Here is a 27,545-nt window from a genome sequence, read left to right on the forward strand (position 1 = left end):
AATTGTATTTTAATGTGATGTGATTTGGTTGTGTTTTCATATGGCTGCTACCGTGGCCAGGTCTGTCTTGTATAAGAGATTTAAAAAACATATTTTACACCAAAGTGGGCCTACTTTACTCAACCAGCTACAACCTACTTTTCATCAAAGATCACAGAAATAGTATACCACCTTTAACTGTAATAACCTTGTGTTGAAAACACGTGATAACAGTAGCAGCAGGTCCTTACCCATTGTCCGCTGGGCTGGGGTTCGGACACGTTGGTGACATACATGCGTGACACGGGACACATCAGTATGTCCGCCCCGTGAGGCACCAGGGTGCAGTAGTCCTGCACACACTGCAGCCACCACCACACCGCGTCACGGCAGTTGTAGCGCGCCCCGCTGCCCTGCCCCAGCAGGTTGGGAATTAAACCGTAGCGCAGCGTACCGGCGAACGCCAGGATGATGTTTCTGTTGACACACGCACACAGACACACACAAACGCAGACACAGCAAACAGTGTTTAAAAGGGTTTGGATTTTTGTTACTTACTGGCTTTATTTTAACACAACTACATAAAGCAGAGTTGAGAATTGAATTGTAAATACGTCAAATTACGACAGACAGAGAGAAAGACAGACAGACCTGGCCTCCAGGTGTCTTCCTGTCACCAGCATGAGGCCTCGCAGGGCAATGAAGGTGTCACGACCCCAGCAACGGAAAATACCAGATGAGAAGTGTGGAAGACCTGGAACACCCCGATACCATCATCATCATCATCATCATCATCATCATCATCACCTTTATTTAGACTCGTAGTACAATTGAGGGGCAGGCCCTTATTTACAATGTAGCCGAGATTACATTACAATATGAGACTTACACACACAACGGCACACACGCATACAGAGATGGATGGAAGAAAGACAGACAGACAGACCTGCGGCCAGGGACACGCAGCACTGCTCCTCCTTGCCGGTGACGTCACTCAGACGGTAGGGGACGTCCTTGAGGTGGGGGGAGAGGGGGGGCAGGGCGGGGTGACGGCCCACACCGCACATCTGCACCGAGCCCAGCGCCAGCTGTTTGACCAGAGTGGAGCCATTCTGCACGAAGCTGAGACAGCGAACAAGGTATCTTTTAATTTTCATTTTGACAGATTTATTTATTTGTTTTCAATTTCAGTTTAGTTTTTAATCAGTTTTTAAAGCAGGTTTGGTTGGGTAGTTTAGTTTTTGAAAAGGCTTAGTTTTAGTTTGTAGTTTAGTTTGTATTAGTTGTAGTGTTAGTTTGAGTGTTAGCTTAAATACTTGAAAGTCAGTTATTGTCTACAAGTGATGCGAGGCATTGCTAGCTTGACATAAAATGGACTATGGCGTCCAACGTGAACATACTAACCTTGACATGTGTTTGAAGACATGGTCCAGAGCGGTGGTGTACCCCCCCAGGACGATGGCGTCAAAGTAGCACGGTACCAGGTAGCGAGGGATGTGCCTCAGGAAGCTGAACATGGCCTGGAACCACTGGCCCACCTACAACCACCACTTATTACATTAAACCACTGTTTCCCAAACACCCATTTTTAGGGGTCATGAGTAAACCCCCCCCCCCATTTACTACAAACTTTTCAAAATTACAAGGACATTAAAAAAAAAAAAAAAATAGCAGATTTACAAGCTCACAACGTGTCGCGATGCGATGTGGTGAGCTTGTACATTGGCTATGTTCACTAATTTGGGTCCCGGAGAGACATAACATTTCTCTTTTGGGTCTTGAGAAGAAGAAAAAAAGGTTTGGCAACCACTGCATTAAACAACTCATTAATTTAACATGGGACGGGTTTTCAAAGTGGGGGCTTTCAGGGGGGCTATTGAAAAGGAGCTTCAACTTATGTACATGTGTAGGGGTACGGTAAGAGTAAGAGTGAAATACAGCAGTAAGCCACAAGAGGGCGAGGTTTACCATGACTAAAAGACTACATTTCAAACGGTAATACTGTACATCCATGGAACGGTGAATATTGTCATTGATTAACTTGATCAGTGATACTGATACAAGCAGTCCTGAGGATGGGTAGCAAAAGTTAAATAGTGATTAATTGATTGATTGAAACCTTTATTTATTCTCGAAAAGAGCATTGAGGTTTACCCTCATTTGCAATGCTGTCGAGATTGCATACACAAAAAAAACAATTAAGGCACATACAAATATAATACACAGAAACAACAACAACAAAAATAAAACCATAACAGAACATTTGTAAGTTAGAAACAATTACATGGTGAGGTAGGGAGATTTAAGAGCAGATGATTAAATTGTCCATAGGATATTGGGGCATTAATTTTTAGCGTGAGTTGTAGAGTGTTCCATGAAATGAGAGCAGAACATAGTACCTGTAACATTAGTAGTTACTCTTGATACCAAGTAATATGTAATGTAATATTATTACTTTTTAAAGGAGTAAGTAGCGTATCATCATTCCTGAATAACTTGCCAAATACTGCAGATCAGAGTAAAACGATTTTCTCACCTCTCCCAGAGCACCTCCTTTGGCGATCAGTCTGTTGGCCATGAAGTCCATCATCCAGTCTCCCTGTCTGAGGTTGTCACAGAACGGGTGGCCCAGGTCGTTCTTGGGTCGAACCTCAGCCATCACCGAAATGACACCTTGGTACGTTGGGGAAAGTTGAAACCACAGCATTATGGGTAAATAGTTAAGCCATTGAGAGTCAGACCTGAGGCCGAATCTACAGATGCCTTCTAAGTAGTTCGCACACTTTCAACATTTCCAAAAAATGTTCAAAAATAGTATGTATGTACAAGCTTGTATATATGCTATTTTTGGGCGGTGTAGCCGCCCCTATAAGTGGGGTTGGGACACCTCATTAGTATTAGTTTCCTGCACTGTGATTGGCCCAGCTGGCCCAGTTAGCTGTACTGTGATTGGCTGACTCTATTGGCTGGCTCTATTCAGCACTGTGATTGGCTAGCAAGACACATGATGACATTAATAACCTATAAATAAGATTATGGACTTCCAAAAAAAAAAACTTCCAAAAAATTTGTTTTTTTGGAAGTGAGCTTCCATCACTATGATGACCACCGCCCACTTCACACTGGGTGTGATTTTATAATAGCTAACGCAAAAATCTGAAATGACACAGATTCTTTCCCGGTTTTAATGAGTTAATTGAACTAATGGATTTTTTTTTAAACTTTTGGTCAGATTCAGTGAGTTTATTTTGTACCTTGCAGGCCTCCGTACTTGAGCGGCTGCCATGACGGTATGTCGTAACATCCTCCTCCGTCCTCCTGTTCTTCAGCATCACAGCGATACATCAACATGTTCATGTCAGCTAGAGACAGCTTGGACATGATGCTGGACGGGAGAGAGAGGGAGAGAGGGAGAGAGAGAGGGAGAGAGAGAGGGAGAGAGGGAGAGAGAGAGAGAGAGAGTAAACACAGTATTCTGTTGGATACAGTGATGCTAAAACTGCACTAAACGTTCCTGTTCTACCCTAGATTTGAACCCAGGTCTCCTGCACAAGCGTTGCATTTTTTACTAAGCTAATAGTAGCAAGCCTGAAAGAGTCTGCTTGCTCAGGGGAGAAATTGAATTTGGACCTCCATGTCAAACGTTGTGTTAAACCAGAAACCTGATCGTGTCAAAGGTCATGTCAAACCAGACACAGGATCTAAATGTCTCAATAGAAGAGGAGGGAGACCAAATACAACCACCCCAATTGTATAAGTTATATTGTCCTCCAGCCCAACACTCCCCGCTGAGAGGTGCCGCCCCAGCCCGTAGGAGTACGGTATGTGTAATGACAAATATCACCCTTCCCGTCAGGCTTCCCTCTGACAAAGCCTGACACACTGCACTGCATTCAACCCCCTAGGTTACCCCTTGGGTACTTTACCACTGCACCACCCGAGTGCTGTATTGTTACTTGCTAACATTACGTACGTTTCCAGTGGCGTGGACAGGATGGCGGGGACATTGTTCTCAGCCAGGCTTCCAGCTCGGTAGTGAGGACTGAACTGGATCAGGTGACGTCTCAGTGTCCCCACCAGCTCCTGAGAGCGAGGGTCCAAACTCACCCTGCATGACCAAACACATGACAGAGTTCCTAGCAGAAATAGCATAACTATAAAACATGTTGTGAGCCTGTAGATCGTCTATTTTCAGTGTTTCGAAAATGTGTGGAAATAAATAAATGTAGCCTATAATGACATGCCTAAGTATTATTTTTTTAATCTGTTTCCTTATGTTAAATGTTCTCAAAAAGGGACTCTACACAATTGGTATCGGGGGGGCTCACCTGAAGACGATGACACTGCCTGGAGTGAGACGCTCGAATACAATCTCCTGGACAAACTCACTGGAGCCCTGAGACGTGACGTCAACACGCTTCACCATGTGACTGTCCTTCAACTGTAAACACAATGACATCACAATGACATCACAGCACTGAGACGTGACGTGACGTGGTTGGATACAACCCCCTTTTATTTTAAATAAATAAACAAACTATAAAAATAGGGCTTAAGTGGTTAATGTATGTTATGTAATAATAATCAAAATCTAAGTGCATGAGTGTGTGTGTGTGTGTGTGTGTGTGTGTGTGTGTGTGTGTGTGTGTGTGTGTGTGTGTGTGTGTGTGTGTGTGTGTGTGTGTGTACCTGGATGTGTTCAGTGATCTCCACAGTGTATTGAGGCAGGCCGTTGATGTTCTTCTCGTCCTTCATGTAGGGATCAACGCTCCGCTCGACCATACGAGCTTCCAACACCACCTCCTCTATCTTACCTAGAAACATAGCACACACACACACGCGCGCACACACACACACACACACACGTTTCTCTATTTTTGGACTAGGTTTGTGGTTAAAAATGGCATTCCTAAAATCACTGTCCTAAAAGTGTGTGTGTGTGTGTGTGTGTGTGTGTGTGTGTGTGTGTGTGTGTGTGTGTGTGTGTGTGTGTGTGTGTGTGTGTGTGTGTGTGTGTGTGTGTGTGTGTGTGTGTGTGTGTGTGTGTGTGTGTGTGTGTGTGTGTGTGTGTGTGTGTGTGTGTGTGTGTGTGTGTGTGAGTGAGTGAGTGAGTGAGTGAGTGTGTGTGTGTGTGTGTGTGTGTGTGTGTGTGTGTGTGTGCGCGTGTGCGTGCGTGTGTGTGTGTGCGTGGCGTGCTTGCATATATTACCTGGTATAAACATAGGGGGCACATTGTCTCTATAAGTGTGTGTTTTGGGGTCTTTGAAGGCGGTGCGACACACAGCCACCACAGACTGGTGGCTGCTGGGACAGTGTCTGGTGACGGCCACAATGTCCTCGTCAACCTGGTCCACATACACCTGACACACACACACACACACACACACGACCATAGGTGAGAGTAGGAACTAAGATAGCTCGGTATATCTAGACCAGCGGTTCTCAAACTATGGGTCGCGACCCAAAGTGGGGTCGTGGGAGGGTGCCGTTGGGGTCGCGCATTGGCAACCAAAAAGAGAAGATTTTTGTGTGGGGTCGCCAAAGGAAATCCCTCAAATGGGGTCGTGGTATAAAAAAGTTTGAGAACCCCTGATCTAGACTCTAGATATAAAGTAAAGCTCTAGATTCTAGAGCTTTACTTTCTGGCTTAGCTCTCTTTGATATCGTCACAAACGGTACAGCGACCGCAATACTTACAGTATATATATATAGGTAAAATATATAAATGAAAATATAAACTTTTGAAAACAACTTGGTTTTGAAGGACGTCTCACCTGTGTGAAGCTGTTGACAGCCAGCTCCTGGTGCAGCTTGTTGAGGGCCAGTTTAGCAGCAATGATGCCCGTCTGCAGGCTCACCTCTCCTGGGCTGCTGGGCTTGGCCTCCGGGTTCCAACATGGATACATACGCTCCTCACTCACTACCGAGATCTGAGCGATAGAGAGGGATTTTAAAAAGATCTTCTAGTGCAGTGGTGGTGTAAAGTAACTAAGTACATTTACTCAAGTACTGTATTTAAGTAACATTTTGAGGCATTTTTACTTTACTGGAGGATTTAAATGTTTTAATACTTTTAATTGTACCCCACTATATCTCAGAGACAAATATTGTACCTTTTACGCCACTACAATTATTCGAAAACTTCAGTTACTTTGTAGTAATTAACCACTTAAGCCCTATTTAAACTTTGGCTATTTGAAGATAGCCGATCTACAAGCTCACAATGCGTTGCGATGCGACGTGTTGTGAGCTTGTAGATCTGCTATTTTCAAAAGATTTTAATACATTTTATACATATGATTCTGCATAGTGAGTACTTTTACTTTTGGTACTTTAAGTATATTTTGATGCCAATAATTTTGCACTTTTACTCGAGTTTGATTACCGGACTTTAACTTGTAACAGAGTGTTTCTACATTGCAGTATTGCTACTTTTACTTAAGTAAAGAAATTACTTTTTCCACCACTGTTCTAGTGTGAGTCCAGCTTTACATAGTTGTGTTGTCTTTGTGTTATTTTCTTGTGTTACCTGATGAGGGATCAGCTCGTCGTATCCTCTAGTGCTGCCTGTAGCACAGCAGGCCATAGAGACGATAGCAGAGCTGGGCAGAGCGTCGAACACAGAGCGAACCTGCAACAAAAGTTTAAACCAGTGGTCTTTTCATATCAGGGACCACCAAATTAATGTGTATTTGGCCGCGGGCCCCCCATCAGAAAACATTGTATGGCAGGGACCCCCATGCAAGATTTGTGTTGTTAAAATCTTTCAAAAACATACTATTTGAAAGATTGATTGAAAATAGCTAAAAATAGATTATAGAAAAATAGATTGGCTATAAAAATCCTGGGGACCGCCTGGAACCCCCTCAAGGCACCCTAGGGTCCTTGGACCCCACTTTGAGAACCACTGTCCTATCAGAGGGGGACAGTGCAGCTACAGTACCTGTATGGGACACTGGTTGTCATGGTGACAGAGGGGACACACTGGACCCTTTTAGAATAGGCCTGAAAATGTTTTTATTTTGGCATGCATTTGTTGTTTAACCACATTTTTTTTAAAGCCCTGCTTTTTAACCTTCTATGATTGCTAAAGTGTTTTTTACCATGTAGCACTCAGGGATTCCCTGTGAAGGAAAAGTGCAATACAAATAAAATGTATTATTATTATTTGTACTGATTGTCATGGTGGTGACAGAGGGGACAGTGCAGCTACCGTTATGGGACACTCGTTGTCATGGGTGACGTCCAGGAACATGGCGTGGGCGATGGAGGGGACCAGCGGACGCAGGCTGGGCTGGACGAACGATCCCACCGGCTCGCCTCCAAACCGATACACCAACCTGCCCTCCTCATGGCTGTCCCCTGCACTCATAGCCTCTGGGTGGATGGAGAGACAGACAGACAGACAGAGAGACAGACAGACAGACAGACAGACAGACAGAGTTACAGAAGAGTCTAACACTGAATTCACACTGGCAGTGGCAGCGATTTCTACTGCTCTGTTTGATCACATGATCCTAATGAAGCATAAAATAGAGCTTAAATGGTTAATGTATGTTTTGTAATAGTAATCTAATTCTACAAAGTAGCTTGTAACTAAAACTGTCAAATAATTGTAGCAGAGTAAAAAGTGCAATGTTTGCCACTGAGATGTAGTAGAGCAGACCTCTACGGTATTGAAAGATGAACACAGTAAAGTAAAAATACCTGAAACTTTAAGTACAGTACTTGAGTAATCGTACTTAGTTACTTGTCTCTCTCTCTCTCTCTCTCTGTCCTCTTACCTCTGATGAGTGAGGTAATGGCCAGTCTGGTGACAAACACATTGTCCAGCTCCTCACTGCCCGTGAACAGCTCAGCGACAACATACAGGTCAGGCCTGACCACACGAGCCTGCTCCAGCATGTACTACACACACCATGCAGCCAGGGGGCAGTACACACACACAGCCAGGGAGGGGAGGAGAGGAGGAGAGACGAGGCAATGCAGGGGGTGCAGAAAGAACAGCACAAGATGCAGGGAGACATGCAGAGAGAGAGAGAGAGAGAGAGAGAGAGAGAGAGAGAGAGAGAGAGAGAGAGAGAGAGAGAGAGAGAGAGAGAGAGAGAGAGAGAGAGAGAGAGAGAGAGAGAGAGAGAGAGAAGGAGGTGTGAAGGAGTACCAGGACCAACCACAGATTTGAGGTTAAAGAAATTAGCCGTTACAAGGGGGCCACAGGTAGTTTAAATGAATGTAGATTGTTTGTCAGGAAAAAAAGTAAAGTTTGGTGAGAGTTCATTCATAAAAGAAATGGGTACACAAGACAAGGGCAAAGAGAGAGAGAGAGAGAGAGAGAGAGAGAGAGAGAGAGAGAGAGAGAGAGAGAGAGAGAGAGAAGAGATATTCAGTGTCATACACATTCAACGGATGCATAATATGGGATAAACCACATCAACCTTACTCTATTCTAGGGCGATCACCAAAACAGCTTCCATCTGCTTCACCGAAGACATTTGGTGTAGAGGAGAAAAGGAGGGGACCTAGTGCAGAGCCCTGGGTGACCCTGGTTAACTAAGTGTACAGGGTTTAAGTGGTCAAGTTCAAAAAGTTGAATAACGGCTTGGTTACTTAGTTACTACTCAGTTACTTGTATGCTTAGTTACTAGTTACTGCTTAGTTACTTGTATGCTTAGTTACTAGTAACTGCTTAGTTACTTGTATGCTTAGTTACTAGTTACTACTTAGTTACTTGTATGCTTAGTTACTAGTTACTGCTTAGTTACTTGTATGCTTAGTTACTAGTTGTACTTAGTTACTACTTAGTTACTTGTATGCTTAGTTACTAGTTACTGCTTAGTTACTTGTATGCTTAGTTACTAGTTGTACTTAGTTACTACTTAGTTACTTGTATGCTTAGTTACTAGTTACTGCTTAGTTACTTGTATGCTTAGTTACTAGTTCTACTTAGTTACTACTTAGTTACTTGTACGCTTAGTTACTAGTTACTGCTTACTTACTTGTATGCTTAGTTACTAGTTGTACTTAGTTACTGCTTAGTTACTTGTATGCTTAGTTACTAGTTGTACTTAGTTACTGCTTAGTTACTTGTATGCTTAGTTACTAGTTGTACTTAGTTACTGCTTAGTTACTTGTATGCTTAGTTATGCTCAGTACTTAGCTAATAGTTGTATTTAGTTACTTCTTAGTTACTCAGTTACTAGGTGTACTTAGTTACTTGTATACGTAGTTACTAGTTGTACTTAATTGCTACTTGTGCTTAAGCCTTAGTTACTCGGTTACTAGTTATACTTAGTTATTTAGTTACTACTACTTAGTTACTAGCTGTACTTGTTACTAGCTGTACTTGTTTACATGGTTAATCCCATAGGTACAAAGCTGCACACATAAAACCATGTTCAGAGTTGCGGGTCGTCTAACTCATGCATCGTCTCCTAAGCCACACAGCGTGCCACGTCATCGCCAACGCCACGTCATTACGGAATGGCGGGCGGGGGGGGGGGGGGGGTTACCTCGCACTAGACTGGTGATGCCCAGCCGGTTTACGAAAACATTGTCAACGAGCTCGCTACCCGTGAACAGCTCCGCGATCACGTACAGGTTGGGCCTGACCACCCTGGCTGCCGCTAGCATCGCCTATACACACACGCACACACGCACGTCGCACACACGCATGTCGCACGCACGAATACACACACACACACACACACACACACACACACACACACACACACACACACACACACACACACACACACACGCACGCACACACACACAAACTTGATTCACTGAGAGCTTCTATCTGAACGATGGACTTCTCAAGGCCAGCGTGTGGGTGTTGGTTTGAAAGGACTAATGTACTTGTACTTTCAAGGAATGTTTGCCTTATTGCACAGCAAAATCCTGTGTTCATTTAATGCTCCCCTATGTAACTTGTTTTAGTGAATACATGTATTTTTTTTTACCAATCTGTAGAGTAATACAATATAACTAACAACTGTGGTGGTTGTATTTGGTCTCCCTGCTCTTCTATTGAAACATTTAGATCCAGTGGGGTCTGGTAGGACTGGTTGATAAGTGCTACTGCCTGAATGTCAAAATAAATGTTCACAGACTCTATTAGCTCAATGGCAATCTGGGAACCCATTCTGACAAAAAACTAAAAGATAGCAGAATCTGTCTTGAGAGATTAGCTCAATGGTAAACATTTCAGCACATGGGGGATCCGGGCTTGATTCCCCGGTACAACATGAAAGTTACAGTGCGGTTTTAAGTAAAAAAAAGAAAAAAAAGGGGTTATTTCTTCCACCAGTGTTTATCACTAACACAACGCAGTCAAAACGTCCAATAATTTCTAAGGTTATGCTAAAAGAATAACACAAAAACCCCCGAGGGCTGGTTTCCATTGTGGTCGATACATGTTCGGTTGATCTTTCAGCTCTACCAACCATTCATTTCCAAAACCACAAAAAATAGGGCCCCGTTTTTAACCCAGTCTTTGTTTCTTTGTTTTTTTAGCTTTCTTTTAAAAATCAAAGCCCCTGATTGGATGCTGACGGTAGCGTACCTCGGCCACGTGCAGAGGGGTGGAGTGACAGTTGTCCAATCGGACGCCTGCAAAGTGCTTGGCGGTGATCTCTGTGTATTTCTTCATGTGAGCCCACAGGTAGGGACAGTCCTCTGGTTTGTCACCGTAACGCAGCTTCACACTGTCACCCCAACATATTAACTCTCTACGAAGATACACATGAGACCCTGAGAGGAGAGGAGAGGAGAGGAGAGGAGAGGAGAGGAGAGGAGAGGAGAGGAGAGGAGAGGAGAGGAGAGGAGAGGAGAGGAGAGGAGAGGAGAGGAGAGGAGTTAATTCAGTAGTAGTTTTTGCCTCAGTTGCAAAGACCACCTACTGGTGCATCTATGCTCCTTCAATATCAATCAAGACAACAGTGTTTTAGCACATTTATCCCCACTGTAAAATCCAACATTTATCTAACCAAATGAACCAGGGATGCACTGATATGGAGATTCTACGCCGATACCAATACCGATGTTTAAAATCATAATTTGTTTTATTTTGTTTTCGTTCCTCCTTTTGTGCCAGGGAAACAAATATAGTAATTATTAAAAATAACCCAATAAAAGCCAACACACCATCATATCCATTGCAAAATGGATGTGTCACAACAATAGATAATTATTGGCTACTGCCATCTATGAATGTCAACTTATTTGTAGATGCTGATGGCAGTCAACGAGGCGAATGTCGGCCGATACCGATATACAGTGTGTATATTCACATCCCTATAGTGAGCCCTTGTGGGTCCATTTGGTTCTATTTGTACCCTCTCAAGAGTAATATTCTCCAGTGTGGGGTCACCTGGTTCGGCAAAGTTTCGGAGCGGGTCGTCTCCCATCACCCAGCCGTTGTGGGCCAGGAAGTGACACGCCTTGTCAGCCTGGCCAATCAGAGGCATTTCCTGGTCAAAGGTCATCTCATCGAAGGGGAAGGTGAAATACCTGCAGGGACAATAAATCATCATTACATCCATACTGCTTTGTTAAAGTGCAGTAAGTGATATGTTTTGGTTAAAAATAAATAAGTAATCAATTGCTTGTGCTATAGTGTTTATAACAGGGGTCTCAATGTCTCTCAAGCTTTTTAGTAAATACTAAATAAAATGTTATGTCAGGATAGCAATTTCATCTAATCAGGAGAGAGAACTCATACAGGAAGCAGGATAAACAAGTGATATTGGAAGGGATGACACTAATGTATTTGAAAATGTATTTTCTGTTTACTAAAGAGCTGGAGAGACAGGGACACCCTTGTTAATATGAACAAACACTCAATAGCAATTATTACTATCACAATATAGTTTAAACTTTTTAACAATAGACTTTGATTTAACCAAAAAATATATATTACAGGACCTTTAAAATCAAAGCAACAGAATTTTAAACACTGGAAGTTCAACTGTTATAAAAATAATAACTGTGAGTATCTAAAATAGCTGCTAACAGGCAATTACAGTATGCAATAATTGTGACAGACCTACTCATATCAACAACATGTATTTTTGGTGCGTGACATTGGCGTACAACTAAGTATAAATCAGCCTTTAGAAGAGCGTGCTGCATGTACCTTGTGACTAGAGGGTTCTCCTTTGTGACAGCTCCTAGCTTAGGCCCGTGCTCTGCGGTGCGCTCATAAACTACAGTTCCCACAATGCAGCTGATGGCCTGAGATGAGGGGGGAAGAAAGGTTAGGATATTCACTCATTCAATAAAATACTACTGTTTGGTTTATGAAGCATTGAATGGTTTGAAATACTACTGTCCTTTTATAATGTGTTTATTAACTCAGTGTCTTAATGTCTTCATGCTTCATGTTTTATGTAAAGCACTTTTGAAATGCCTTGTTATTGAAATGTAACCTCGTAAAATGCGGGGGATTTCCGGGGGAGGGGTGGTTTACGGGGCTAATTGAAATGTGCTTTACAAATAAACTGGTCTTGTGTCAACAAATTAAAACTTTGGATAATATTAAGCACAGCGGTGTACATTCATACACACACACACACACACACACACACACACACACACACACACACACACACACCCCCACACACACACACACACACACACACACACACACACACACACACACACACACGTACCTTTTCAGCATGGTAGTTCATCTCTTTGTGGCGCTCTGCATTCAACTCTTCCAGTGTCTTCTTGAACCGATTGCAGCACCCCTGAATTTCTAATGGACTGTTGCGCACGCACGCACGCGCACGCACGCACGCACGCGCATACACACACACACACACACACACGCACACGCACACACACACAGGCACGTGCACGCGCACACGCACACGCACACACACACAAAATGCAGTTAGTGAGAATTTCAGACTCTATTGCAGTGGTTCTCAAGCGTTTCTGGCCTCAGTACCCATTTTCCTGATTTCTGAATCAAAGTACCCCTTCACCCGCCTAAAGCAGTGGATTTTGTACTGTATCACTGAACTACAAATTGCCTGATGGAACTACAACTACAGTAGTACAGAGAACAGAGAGGGTTCACCTTTGTGGTGTAAACGTTTCCAGGGCAGAGGTCATGTCTACAGTGTTTCCAAAACGGCGGAACTGAGGGTCCTGGACCATCTTCAGCTGTGGCGCCCCATCTTGACGAGGAGGACTGGACCTCACAACGTCACCACCTGGATGAAAACACACACACATGCAGGCATGCAGGCACACACACACACACACACACACACACACACACACACACACACACACACACACACACACACACACACACACACACACACACACACACACACACACACACACACACACACACACACACACACACACAATCGTTTCATGAAGATGCTTAATATGAGTGGTGGAAGAAGTACTCTGTCTTTTTACTTAAAAGTAGCAATACAACAATATTAAAATACTCTGTTACAAGTAAAACTTCTGTATGTGTCAAAATGTACAAAAGTATTGACATCAAAATATACTTAAACTTTCCCACAGAGGATCATATGGCACATTTTCAGCGTGTGTGTGTGTGTGTGTGTGTGTGTGTGTGTGTGTGTGTGTGTGGGAGTGCTGCGCACATGTGTGCGTGTACTGCACCTGCTTGCAGCATCTTTCTGAAGTGCTCCACAGCTTTCTCCACATTCACCTGAAAGAACTCCCACAACTTAAGCTTAGGGTACACCTCCTCCAACATCACCCCCCGCAGAGCCTAGAGAGAGAGAGAGAGAGAGAGAGAGAGAGAGAGAGATTTTAGATTTATTGCAAACATTCAAGCAATGAGATATTGTGCATCTGCAATTCAATACTTCTAATGGTATCACATATTACACATAATAGTGTAATGAGTTCAAGTGTCATCTCTCAAAGCCTGGGCCCAAGAGTTAAAAATGTGTAATCCCTACAGATTCGATTAATCAAACATATTTCCTATTGACATAACATTTGCGGAGAAAATTCTATGGTCACAGATCGGATATCAAAGTGATCTCAACGCTATTTTTGGGGGTTTGAACTATTTAAAATCCAAATCTACTCCACTCGGATAGGGATACAAAGTTTTGAAGTTGACCAGATGACCACAGATGTCCATCTACTAATAGGTCTTGTGACAGATTTTTCTAAAGAGCTGGAGAGATGGGGAGACCCTTTACTGAACAAACAATGCAAGGTGAAATGAAGTAGACTCACGTTGATGTGTTGTTCGGTGCGGATGAGTGCCGGCAGGCCCTTCTCTTCATATTTTCCCTCAGCCACCTGGCAGCTGAGATGCCACAGGGCTCTGTCCAGTACCCACGCTGGTTTCAGATGGGGAGAATTCACCAGGTTGTAGCCACACTCCGGATGCAGACGAATCCACTTACTGTTGGCCGCTGGGAGGACACCACAGAAAGGTAGATGTTTGTTCAAGCAACAAACAGTGACATTTGTAGCATTTGTGGCGCATGGGTGGAAATGAAACTGCTTTTGGGTCTGTGTTGTTCAGAGGCCCCTCGATGTGTGATTGACATTTGGGGCAGATCGGATGTCAGATTTGTGTTTTCTTTCCTTCTTTTTTTTACTACCCCTCTTTGAAAGCCATTCGTAGCCAATCGGAGTGGAATCTGAAAAATCTGACTGATGCATCACATTTTTGGACAAAATGAATGGGGTTAATTCAGTTTCAGTTTCACCTTCACCCAGCTGATGACTGGGCTCAGATGGTCATGAACAGCACTCGGGGGAAGCTGTTAGGCGTTAAAGGGCAAGACCACTTTGGTAGAGGTTTGGGTTGTGTAGTTACCTTGCCATGATGTAACTCCAAAGGTGGGCAAGAAATAAAAAATATTTGCTCCATTGATTAGAAATTGATACTTCAAAATATGCTCCTCATTGACTTACATTGTACGGTAAAACAGCTCTCAAAGTCACTCTTTTAGCACATAAATGAACCCAAACATAGCTGATTCAGACAATATAGAGCATCACCAAACCCAGTACTGTTTGTTTTTTTAATAAAAATGTCAACTTCCTGTTGATTTTACTATTTGAAGATCTGGATCCAGATCCGCGGATCCAGTCCAGGTTTTCTACTTATTAAAAATGGCAAAATCAACAGGAAGTTGAAGATTTTTATTTAAAAAAAAACAGTACTGGGTTTGGTGATGTTCTATATTGTCTACCAAAGTGGTCTTGCCCTTTAAGTATCTTGCTCAGGGACACGTAGACGTAGGGAAGCAATGATTACCAGACAACCTCTACACACTCAGCTACGGCATAAGACTTAATGAAATATTATGACCACAGTTTAAAACAAATCTACTCAGGAGGCACTAATTGCAACTCGCTCCGTTTCTTCTATGCAATGTTATATTCTTCAAAAGGTGGGTTATCATCATTCATTCATAGCATCATATGATCATAGCTGTGGTTTTCTCCTGCAGTTTTCGAATCAAAATGGTAAAAAAGGGCACTTGGATTCAGAGATCAGGGAGGGGGCTGCTGAGGTCAAGGGCGTTTGAGAAACACTGCATTGTGTTACAGAGCTATTAATTTAGACTGTCATCTGTGTGGGAAAACATGCAAAGATTAGATATCATGTGAGACACACACACACACACACACACACACACACACACACACACACATTTTAACCATTTATTTATGTCCACACAAAGGAGAGTATACAAGGACACAAATATTAAAGGTGCAGTAAGATTACATCACAAAATCATGGAATACGTCTTCATGATACAATAAGCATGTCACTCAGTACTCTATGGGTATAAGTAACAGCGTCTCCGCCATATGTGGCGGCTGCCAATTATAGCAGAAATAGAACAATACTTTGCCAGCCTTTTTGCCTCCTTTTTGGGCATCCCAAGTTGTTGGAACCCTCTAACAACCAGTCTGTGGGTATGTCCTAGGCTGCCAAATATAAAAACAAATAGTCTGCACCTATAGCCCAGCTCTGAGATGGTATGTAGAAGTGGTTGGTATTTAATGACCTTGGTCATAAAGGCTTCCTCTAGGCTAGGGTCAAAGGTGCAGGCTATCTCTAATACAAACACCTCTCTGGACTCTTCATCAACCACAACAACATCTGGTGTATTAGCTGTCAAAGATGTAAATATGTCTGGGTTATCACAGAGATGAAACATGGATGAAATGACACGGGAATGTTTGTACATTCTCACTGAGGGTGCATGATTTTTTGATATGTCCTTTGCGATGAGTTCCACTATTCTATCATGGCGTGCTATGTACATCCCTTTGTATGCATAACAGCCATTCAGGATGTGTGGCAGTGTTTCAGTGATCTGTTCTGTGGTGTGGTGCAGGCAATGAGGAACTTGAGTGGTGGGAAACCATATGGAAAGGTTGAGTCTGGTGGGAAGGACTTGTAGTCTGGCTTTTATAGTGAATGTGATGATGTCCTCATTGAGTGCAGATCGTGTTTCACATGGTGTGTGTGTGTGTGTGTGTGTGTGTGTGTGTGTGTGTGTGTGTGTGTGTGTGTGTGTGTGTGTGTGCGTGTGCGTGTGTGTGTGCGTGCGTGTAGATAGTGTTTCAGGTGGGGAATGTGTGACAGACAGTGACCTTCTGGTCACGCTGTCACACCTTAATGTCACCCTGCCAAGGAGCCAGCGCTGACACAACAGGGACACATGACACACAGGGTGACGGTGCAGAAAGACACTTTATACATGACAGCGTTCCAACGTGTGTTCAAATAGATTGTGGGCCTTTCTAGGGTTAACAACCGTACTTAAGCCCTATTTCAACAATAGCTGAGATAGCAGATCTGATCTACAAGCTCACAATGCATTGTGAGCTATTTTGAAAATGTTTGAATTCCTTTTTGAACATTTTCTAAAAGTGTTTGAAAATGTAGGGCTTGGTTCACATTTCTTAAAAACAGAAGTGCGTGCATGTACATGTGTACACACCCACATCCACGCATGCACGCACGCACACCTGGAGGGTCTCACAGTTTGTAAGAAGGGGCTTGCTCCATTTGGGAACTAGTGGTGGGAAAAAACTTTCATTTCATGTTCACGGCAATGATCCATTCAAATGATTCGTTCACCGTTCAGTAGCGCTATTGTCTAGTGAAAAACACTATCGCGGGAGCGTTATTATTTAGTCGCGCGTACAGCCCGCCCTCCTGTCCTGTGTATGGGGTGAAGCAATCTGGGAACCCATCGCCAACTGAAAATGAAAAACAGCGCCCTCTGCTGTTTGTTCTATGTCTGTTGGCTCTGGGCGGAAGAAAACGTAACGCCAGAGCGCAAGGAAACCGGTGTTTGTTGTATGCCTTCAGCGCATCACTTCCGGTTGGTGCGACTATGTTTTCATTCCCACTAACAATATTTCTACACGGAACACTAACACCACTTCTCCCAGAGAACATGGATCGTATTGGTTATAAGCCCACTTGTTTCTATGATGAAAGAGTAAGTTAAAATGTGAATATCTTTCCGTGGTTTTGTCTGCTCCGCGGACGCTATTGTTAAATTAGTTTCGGTTTGTTTCGAGGGGGGAAGGATCGACGGACACGTGAATCCCGCCCACTACATTTGATTGGGTAAAGCGCGGCCTGCTTCCTGATCTGAAGGCACGCCCATGCGCACACGTTATGACGAACCTCCCCGACAGATTCCAACGCAGTGCATAATCTGTTCTTGAGAGATTAGGGGTGAAGAGACGGGGGCATTAACGAAAGCGTGAATGTAACAGTTTCAGGAAGTGAACAATTTCGTTCCTGTTCACGGCAATGAACCAGTTCTTTCGAACGAATCGATCATGAGCGACCCATCACTATTGGGAACACTGCTATAGAGTGTTTGATCAATAACAGGGGTCTTCCTGTCTCTCCAGCTCTTTGACTGATTGATTGACATGAGTCAATACTTTACTAGTCAAAAGATTTATACAGCACGGAGGTAAAACATTTAGGCTAAAAGGATAACACAAACAAAAGTCCTGGTGACTTGTTTCCATTGTGGTCCTAATAAACACTACATACATTTTCAGGTGGGTTGCCAATTTCATCCAATCAGGAGAGAGGACTCATACAAGTGAATTGGAATTGGAGTTCTCTTTCCTGCTTGGATAAAATGTGGCATCCTGACCTGAAAGTGTATTTTTGAGACATTGAGACCCTGGTTACTGAACAAACACTCTATAGCAAGAATACTATCACATTCACAATACAGAACTCCGGTATAAGCTTTATTCCCCCCCCCCCCCCCCCCATTCCATTCCCAAAACAGGGAGTCCAGGGTGAAAGTGTATTATGTGTATTATGGGATGTTTACATTATGTGATATAGACTAACTGGAGGTTATCTTTAGCCCACAGAGGCACTGATAGTCTAGTCACTAGTGCAATGGTTCTCAAACCTTTACATTTCAAGGTCTCTCCTTAACTGTGACAGCGTACAAATGGAACAGGTCTGTTTGGACCATTTGCATACTGTCAGAGTTGTAAGGGTCGATTTAGACGCCCTAAAGCAGAGGTTCTCAAACATATTTCAACTGGGGACCCCCCAAAATAATCACATTTGATTTGAGGCATTACATTTAGTTTGACTCTGTTCCACAGTTAAATATTGGGAAAATAGCCGATCTACAAACTCACAACGCCTGTGTGCTTGTGGATCTGCCATTTTCACAATCTTTCCCTTTCTTATATTATTTGACAATTTGGCCCATGTTTGACCAGTTTTTTTAGTATAGTTTGTTGATCACTATTGATGCAGTAATGTTCTTTTTTAGTTTAATTTATTTTCTTTCTTTTAGGTATTAAAAAGGTCTTCATGGGACCCCCCCCCCCCCAAAATGTCGGGCCCACAGGTTGAGAACCACTGGCCTAAAGGAACCCAGAATTCCTGTATTCCACTGGTCTAGTGGACGACTGAGGGTCATTATGCAATCTCAACATGTGTATACTGTGACACACTGTGACATGCAATACATTCATCTATTTTTACGTCCAGAGACCCCTGTCCAGGACAGGCTTCAGACACACCTCCTCAGGAGACTTGGCTCAGATCTATCTGAACCCATTAGATTTGGCGCTAGGAACCCGTTGCGACCGCATGCCCTTGCTGACGTCGACCCCAGGGGATGGTTCGAACCCACAACCTTCCGCATGAAAGGCGATTGCTCTAACCACCACACAACATACAATACTGAGACAATAACCTAGTAGATGGAAAACACATGAAGTCACAGAGGTAACAACCACGATTAGTAAATAACTGATCGTTGACAATTTGATAAAACAATTATCAAATTGTTTAATAATCAATGAATAATCCCTATTTCAGGGATTATCGATAGTTGCAGCCCTAATCAAGATCATATAACGGTCGACACCGCTGTTGTTGGCAGGGTGCCACTAAAAACAAGGTGGAGGATACTTCGCTAGTCTCTCATGCCAGACGATTCTTCTACAATCTTCGAATGCTACAGAGTCTGTAACTACTACACCTCCCAAAAGTTGCAAACGGCAGCTGTCATGTGTTTGATGACAGTAGTTCGGCGTCAACGTGCGCTGTCTCTCTCTCTCTGTCTCTCCACATGACCTTCAAAGGCAGCAGTGTTTAAATTCTGCAGTGGAAAGGGAGTCAGACAGCTGCTGCAGTGAGGATCATCTGGCCTAAAGGCCAACAGTGGTGCTTTGATGCTACTCCGACACAGTCACAACTTCAACTCTGTGTGTATACATTATTGGCACTATGATTCATTTTTGTTTGTTTGTTTGTTGACTCAGCCGGACCAACTGCAGTCTGACTCTAAGGCCCTGTTCAGACAAAAATAATACGGATATTTACTTGCGACTCATTGTTTCCTACATAAAAACAAAAAGATTAGCATTTTCTTTTAAATAAAAATACACAAATAAACATTGTTCAAAGAATTTCTTAAATAAATCAAAGAAATTCGATAAAAAAAACACTTTTAAGAAGTAGTGAAAATAGCTAATCTACAAGGTTGCGACATGTTGTGAGCTTCACAACATGTCGATAATAGCAATCTGCTATGATCACTAATTTGGGTCGCTTGGAAACATCAAATTTCTCTTTTGGATCTCGAGCTAAAAAGTTCGGGAGACACTGCGTTCAAAGTGGTATAAACATGTTTTTTCACAGAGTTGAAACATTAGCAGAGTGACAGAGGAGGAAGTATCACATTCCAGAGGCTTGGCTTGTCTGAATGAAGAGACGGTACTTACACATGGCCTCAGTGCTGCCACCTGTCTGTCGCACATGCATCACTCTTCTATTTCCATGCTGTGTAACCCTGGCAACCAGTGCGTACTGTTTACCAAACATTTAGTAAACTATCATCAAAGTCACTTCCACCAGCTCCTCCTAACCTGGCTTTAGGCTCTGTACATAAAAAAGACAAATAAATGAAATATACAAAGGAATGACCGGTGCCAATAATCAAAATAAACAATGTACGATGGCCGATTGGCCGTATAAAATGATGCTATATTAAGTCATTTAGCATCAAGGACCCCTGGGGATCTCCGGACCTCACTTTGAGAACCACAGTGCTAACTTATGCAATAACAGCAGCAATAACAGCAGTTTGCCAAACCCAGACAGCACTCTCATCGCTACGAGGAGCTGGCACTCTCTCTGGCCCATAGCGGCTTGCCGGGGCACGCCACATGAAGTCACGCCCTGAGTACTGACTGTACTGACATTTAAAGGACTGCCTACCTCTTGGCAGTCCTTTAAATGCCACCTTCACCTCTGTTTGTCAGGACGCTGATGAACACGGACACGTTAGTCTGTTTTAAGTACTCGCACCTTCAATAAAAAAAAGACATCTACAGTAACTGTATTGAGTTGCTCCAGTGCTTTCCTAAATGGTCCCCAGCCCACAGGTTAACAACCACTGGTCTAAACAACATGCAATCTAAATAACATTCTGTACCTACCGGTGTGGTTGTAGACCACGTCAGTGATGCAGACCATCTCCCAGTCCTTCTTCAGCTTCTCCACCAGGTTGCCTACATCCATCCAGGAGCAGTGCTTCCCTTCAGGGGAGAAGTCTGGGTTCAGCTCCAACTGGTCTGCCAGGGAGTAGCAGGACCTGGAGTGACCCAACTTCTGTAGAGGGGTGAAATGGATCATGTTGTAGCCTGGAGAGAGAGACAGAGAGAGAGACAGAGAGACAGAGAGAGAGACAGAGAGAGAGACAGACAGACAGACAGACAGACAGACAGACAGACAGACAGACAGACAGACAGACAGACAGACAGACAGTCAGACAGTCAGACAGTCAGACAGACAGACAGACAGACAGACAGACAGACAGACAGACAGACAGACAGACAGACAGACAGACAGACAGACAGACAGACAGACAGAGAGAGACAGAGAGACAGAGAGAAAGAGAGCGCATCATGAGTTTATTTTGGTTCAAGACTCAAGAATGACAATTTAGGCATTTAGCAGATGCTCTAATCTAGGGGTCTTCAACAGGGGGTCCGGGACCCCTAGGGGGTCCTCAGAGTTACTACAGGGGGGCCACCGGAGGGTCCTTGTACTGAAAAATGTTGGAGACCCCTGCTCTAATCCAGAGTGATTTACAAGTGTAAACATGAACTCTCGTCAATAAGGTAAATAACCACATAAATGCATCTGTCTTAATATCATGCTATCTAAATAACATTCTGTACATTTGAAACTTAGGATACCAGGTAAACAATGAACCTAGCATCCGTTTAAAAAACATCCTATCTTAATAACTTTCTAGTATAGTATAGTAGCCTATAATTTCATATTTTGCATACCTTAAATTTTATGCAGCTGGGAGTTAAGAGTGTAGAATGTGCCCAATTGGACCATTTGGTTCCATTTTATAGTCAGGGTCCCCACACATTTTTAGCAATGAATTTCCAAAAAAAATCAAAAAAAATTCCAGAATATTTAGCCCAATTTCCAGGCCTATATAACAATCATTCAGCGCAATAATGTGTCTCTTACTCCTATGTAGAATGCCCAACCATAGGCAGTGTAGCAAAAATAAAGCATAGAATATAGAATAGTACAATTTCATTCAAAATTTCATGCAAAATTAGGGCATAGCTCACTGGAAGACTCATTATGGCATCCGTATGACTTATTTTATTTAAATAATATATGCCATCACACAGCCCGTTCGGCGAAAAACTACTTATGTTACATATTTCGTGTAATGTTATACATGTTTATGAAAATGTTTTGTATTAACAAAATCAATAGCCAAAAACAATGCATAGCCAAATATTTTTCCAGGACCCTTGATAAATTCCAGGACCTTTGATCAATTCCCAAACTTTTCCAGTACTGGATTATTTTTTTTTCAATTTCAAAATATTTCCAGGAATTTCATGACCGTGGGGACCCTGTATAGTCTCTGAGTTAATCAACAGTGAGGCTTGCATTGTTTAGCCGTCAACCAAAGCAAAGTCATCATACTGTACAGTACAGTAGGCTACTGTGTCTGGGTTCCCTGTATTCATATTTCATAACAGTTCAGTGACCACAAGTGTATCTAAACAGTACTGCCTTGAAACTGTGACGGCAAGGGGCCTAAAGCACACACACACACACACACACACACACACACCTACGTAGTACGTACCCACGCACTCCCACACACATGTGAGTGCGTCATGTCTTAACATTCTGCAAAACACGCAAACATTTTGCAGAAATAGCGGAAGCTTATATACATGTGAGCTTGAAGACCTGTCATTATTTGACATACAACAAAGAGTATAGGTTTAAGTGATTAAGTAGATATTAATCTACACTATTTTATAACTGTAGTAAAAAAAAAGGGGGGGGACAAAATATCTCTGTCTTAGATATGGTCTGTGTTCTTCTTGTGTGGTTTTATTTCTCATCAGAGCAACAGGTACACAGGAAGGAAGGTTGTGGGTTCAACTCCCCAGACTGCGACCCTTGTACTATGGCCGTCTGAAATGGTGACATGAACAAACAAAGGCCCCATGGTCCCTCTTATTGTTGAAACCCACTCCCACTGTGCTTGGAATGCCTGCAAGTACTGCTACGTATGTTTCATTTTGGGAGTCAGTGTTACCCGCCGCTACAAGGTTTGATAGTGCCGCTCCTAAATGTTTTTGTAAATTATAATTCTCTGTATAAACTAAAGTTACATTATTTTGCGCAACTTCAGTCTCCAGACCCATGAAAGTTACGAGACACTCTTTGATCTTGCAACACGCGTTCACGTTACTTCAGTATTGTTCTTGTTGTTATGTCTTATCACACAGAAATAAACTGCAAGTTGGTTTTAGCAATAAAGGTCTGAATATTATGTGAATATTCTGCGTTTGCAACGGAGGTCTATGGGTCGGCTCGGGGTCCGTCTATTTCCAGAAAGCCATATCGTTTCATATTCAGCTCAGTTAACTTTGCGCTTACCAGATCATTTCAAGCATATTCATTATTGAAGGCATCGGATAGATGTCAACATTGAAGCAACAGGTTTGACTTTGATCAGGAGGATTATCATTTGCTGAAGACAAAACAGAAGTCCTCCAACTTCAATCCATTTCATTACATAGACTGCTGACTGCATCGGCTCCCAAAAAGAACAGATTTGAAAGCAATCCTTGCGTCGCAATGCAAGGTGTGATACCTTGTAGATTTGTTCATAGACTATAAAATCACAATGACTCCACGACAGCTGTCAATCTCAAAGACACCTGACTTCTTATTTTGACTACTCAAGTAGAGTACTTAAGTAAATGTACTCAGTTACTCACCAGCCTCCTTGGCGACTCTGAGCCGTTGTGGCCATTGGTCCAGAGGTCCCAGACATTTGGCCAGGTATGTCTGGATGGTGATGCAGTCCAGAGGTAGGATGTGGTTGTCTGCACCCACCCTCAATACGGGGTCCACCACTATGTACCCACTGCCCGCCTTGTCATTGTCTCTGTAGATCGCGCGCACACACACACACACACGCACACGCACACACACACACACACACACACACACACACACACACACACACACACACACACACACACACACACACACACAAAGTTGTAATACAATCCAGAATAGTCAGAGAGGGTTTCTTGTAAATCTTAAATTAGATTAAAGCAGTGATGGTGCAGTGGGTATATTTTGATTGCCTCCTCGATGCGAGAGTTAACATGAAAGTGACAAGACAACTCCTAATGCTTCTGTCTTTAATGTCCGTGTCCTATTGGAACACTTTCTGTAGTGTAAAAACCTGCAAGCACTAAACCTGCAGACTGAGCTGGTGTTCTGCACCTGACTCTGCCTCCTCTCCTCTCCTCTCCTGGGATGGCGTATTAAACCAAGAACTGCTGCATCTCTAGCAGTCACACAGTCATACATTGATGTGAGTCTAGCACCTACCCAGCTCCAAAGTAGTACTGGTATGACCCAGCCACCCGCAGCTCCAGTTTGCAGAACTTATCGCTGTCGTCCTCCCGGCCATTGGGGGCAGTGTTGACCCAGTCCAGAGGACGGAACTTGTTGCGATCGAACCTCTCTCCCTCAGTAGGGTAGTTGGTGTGAACACGCACCTGTTTACCCTGCAGTGTGGGACCCAGACGGAACTGCAACTCATAGCCTGCAGGGGGAGTAAAATGCAGGTTGACAGTTAAAGACAAGGCAATAAGGTAGTGTAAGTGATATTTTTGGTGAAAGAAAAAGGGTATTTTGATGAAAAGTTCAAGTTCTACACTACAGTACTGTCTATTGTGATAGTCCTCAATGCTATAGATAGAGTGTTTTTTAGCTCTTAGCTCATTTTACGGTCAGGATACCAATTTCATCCAGGTAGTAGGTTTTATGTCCGTTATCACTCTCCCGAGGGAGAGAGGTAAGTAGGGCTGGGCAAAAAAACTAAACTCATCACAACATATATTTTTTCCATATCAATATCAATATTTAATAATGCTGCCAGCTTAAAGAGTATCCTGATAATGACTAAAGCCTGAAGAACTAGTGGGTCCATTAGTTAAACCACCGCTTGACTAACTTAGGGGTCCTTGAGGAGGTTCCAGGGGACCCCCAGCTAAATGATTGATTGTTTATAGGATTGGGACCCCAATATACATTGTAAAATCCTCAGTGTTCATTTAACTCCGAGTGTGTAGCAATGGAACCAAATGGACAAAACTTGCGTTTAACCACACTAGAACCGCATTTTCATACTCTCCAGGATAACACAAGTTAACACTTTAACACTTGTTTCATGTCTATGCTATGTTCCACTCGTCTTTTTCTGCATTAATGTGCTACATAATATTATGATAATGCTTTGTAACTTCACACAAGTAGCTACAAGGCAAAAGGTTTACAAGTCATTTTCAATGGAAGCCAGCAACATGAAGCTACACTGGCTTCAACTTATTCCCGCTCTAATGACACACTGAAGCATCAAATGTTTCTGTTTCACTATTTCCGTCTCCACACAATTCCTGCTCTGTTCCGTAAAAGGAAGAGTATCTCTTTCTTGCTGTTTAACCCGTTACTCTGTTACACTATCCTTTTGAGTTACACTATCCTTTTGAGTTACACAGTGTGGCTTGAGCAACACTTCAGCGTGTGACTTGACAGCAATGCCACGCTTGAGCATTTTGTAGCTTCTGCCGCTGCTAATATGAACAACACAGCATAACAGTTGCTGTACACTGATTGAAAGTTGAAGCGACCACTGTTCACACACAGGAGGCAAAGCAGACTCATAACTAAACACAACATTCTGCAACATGCAGTACAGCCTAAAAGACATTGAACAAATCAGGCTTCAACTAAAGATGAATTTCACACCAAGCAAGGCGAGCATGAACGCTATGTAACATAAAGGTTGACAGCCTCTGTGATTCGCTCTAGTGGTGGCACACCATTGCATAATCCTGTCCCGACAGGGCACTTGGTTATGTAATTGAGAGCCCAGCTCTTAGGCAGAGTGGCAGCTCAAATCAGATGTGTGACCTATCCAGATTAGAGTCACATTTGTTTTATCAAGTCTGAACAGCAAAAAGAAAAACAACAACGTGGAAACAGATTTTTTGACACTCATCATTGAAGCCTGGTTTATACTTTGTCGCATCGTGACACGTTGTGAGCTTGTAGATCAGCAGTCAAGCATGCCTGTGTCCTTACAGTTTTTACCACATCAACCAATTTATACCGGTCAACGATGTCCGATCACACAAATCTGATCTGATCACTTGTTAATAACAGTGTGGACAGTCAGTCCTAAACATCAGATTAGCCTGCAATCTGAACAAAGCCTTAGAATGATGTGCCTCTCACAATAATGTCCCTCTTATAATAATGCTAATTGGCTCTATAATGCGCCTCTTATAATAGTGTTAATCTGATCTATACAATGAGAAGACAACACTGCATACAGGGGCAGTTAGTAGTAACAGTTAGTAGCAGCAGTAGTAGAAGTAAGTAGAAGGCTACTGCAAGCTGTAAAATGGCAGATATTCCATACATTGCATGTATTCTATATACATTACAGTCCATGTAATGTATCTATCGCTGTCGGGTGGAAACCTTGTTAAGTCCAAAAACTGTTACTTTTCAGGATTCATATTGAAAAATAGACGCGTTTAGAGCTTTTAGATCGGCTATTTGCACTACTTTTGTGCGACACTGTAGTGTGACAAAGTAAATCATTAACATAAAACATAAAAAGTTCAATTTGGAGATAAGAGGTTTCTGTCCAACAGCAACGGTACTGTGTACTACTATATCTAAGAATATATATCTAGGCTACTACAAGGCAAGCTGTAAAAAGGCAGATATTCAATACATTGCGTGTATTCTATATACAGTCGTACATGTTGGTATATAATTGGGTTGTATGGATCCGTACCTTGTTCCAGGCGGAACAGCGTTCGCTCCAGGCGCTCCATATCGTTGAGGACCAGTATCCGTGTCTGTGTGCCGCCGAGGACCATTTTGGCGTTGCTTTTTTAAGCTGCCCTTTACATGCACGGAGAGATGAGCCACACGGCTGTCAGGATTCCAAACCTGCCGCGCACGACCCCTCAGACACTAGTCTGGAAATAGAGAGGGAGAGAGAGAGAGGGAGAGAGTGAGAGAGAGAGAGAGAGGAGAGGGGTAATGAATGGGTCACATCACAACCAGGGAGGTTAACCCCGCCACCCGACCACCACCATGCGTCATTACGCACCATGGAGAGAGAGAGAGAGAGAGAGAGAGAGAGAGAGGGGGGGGGGGGGGGCAAGAGAGGAAGAGAGCGGGGGGAGAAAGGGTTTCCAATGTGCAATGTGACATAGCCTCTGTTTATATATTACTGTGTTCCCTTTAATTGTGCATACTGTACACTTTTGATTGTTCTTACTTGCTGCTTCTTACTGCTTTGGCAATGTAAACGTATGCTTTCTCATACTAATGAAGCCCCTTTGAATGAATGAATGGCTTTATTTTGAACATGTTAAAATTAAACAACAAAGTCAACAATTGAACTTGAACTTGA

At 43.0% G+C, this 27,545-nt stretch overlaps 1 protein-coding gene across 2 annotated transcripts in view; it reads right to left on the minus strand.

The window, feature by feature from the left end:
* Positions 1 to 27,545, minus strand: part of LOC308077658 (glycogen debranching enzyme-like) — a 41,600-nt gene that overhangs the window by 12,781 nt on the left and 1,274 nt on the right. The window contains exons 3-27 of one of the 2 annotated variants that reach the window (XM_080418490.1): positions 26,919 to 27,105; positions 24,437 to 24,653; positions 23,812 to 23,981; positions 20,971 to 21,174; positions 14,224 to 14,405; positions 13,633 to 13,744; positions 13,067 to 13,202; positions 12,651 to 12,747; positions 12,116 to 12,213; positions 11,351 to 11,490; positions 10,544 to 10,731; positions 9,489 to 9,612; positions 7,193 to 7,356; positions 6,509 to 6,610; positions 5,754 to 5,909; positions 5,189 to 5,339; positions 4,669 to 4,793; positions 4,308 to 4,420; positions 3,953 to 4,087; positions 3,234 to 3,364; positions 2,516 to 2,652; positions 1,384 to 1,517; positions 926 to 1,101; positions 631 to 733; positions 231 to 456 (exon numbers count right to left, since the gene is read on the minus strand). In XM_080418490.1, coding sequence (XP_080274616.1) covers positions 231 to 456; positions 631 to 733; positions 926 to 1,101; positions 1,384 to 1,517; positions 2,516 to 2,652; positions 3,234 to 3,364; positions 3,953 to 4,087; positions 4,308 to 4,420; positions 4,669 to 4,793; positions 5,189 to 5,339; positions 5,754 to 5,909; positions 6,509 to 6,610; positions 7,193 to 7,356; positions 9,489 to 9,612; positions 10,544 to 10,731; positions 11,351 to 11,490; positions 12,116 to 12,213; positions 12,651 to 12,747; positions 13,067 to 13,202; positions 13,633 to 13,744; positions 14,224 to 14,405; positions 20,971 to 21,174; positions 23,812 to 23,981; positions 24,437 to 24,653; positions 26,919 to 27,003 — 3,606 coding nt within the window. In that variant the 5' untranslated portion in view covers positions 27,004 to 27,105. Of the gene's footprint in view, positions 1 to 230; positions 457 to 630; positions 734 to 925; positions 1,102 to 1,383; positions 1,518 to 2,515; positions 2,653 to 3,233; positions 3,365 to 3,952; positions 4,088 to 4,307; positions 4,421 to 4,668; positions 4,794 to 5,188; positions 5,340 to 5,753; positions 5,910 to 6,508; positions 6,611 to 7,192; positions 7,357 to 7,763; positions 7,888 to 9,488; positions 9,613 to 10,543; positions 10,732 to 11,350; positions 11,491 to 12,115; positions 12,214 to 12,650; positions 12,748 to 13,066; positions 13,203 to 13,632; positions 13,745 to 14,223; positions 14,406 to 20,970; positions 21,175 to 23,811; positions 23,982 to 24,436; positions 24,654 to 26,918; positions 27,106 to 27,545 lie in introns of both variants that reach the window. The other variant, XM_080418489.1, reaches the window with a different exon arrangement.

This window comes from Gymnoscopelus braueri (assembly GCF_963280865.1).
Source record: "Gymnoscopelus braueri genome assembly, chromosome: 21".
Classification (NCBI taxonomy): Eukaryota; Metazoa; Chordata; class Actinopteri; order Myctophiformes; family Myctophidae; genus Gymnoscopelus; species Gymnoscopelus braueri.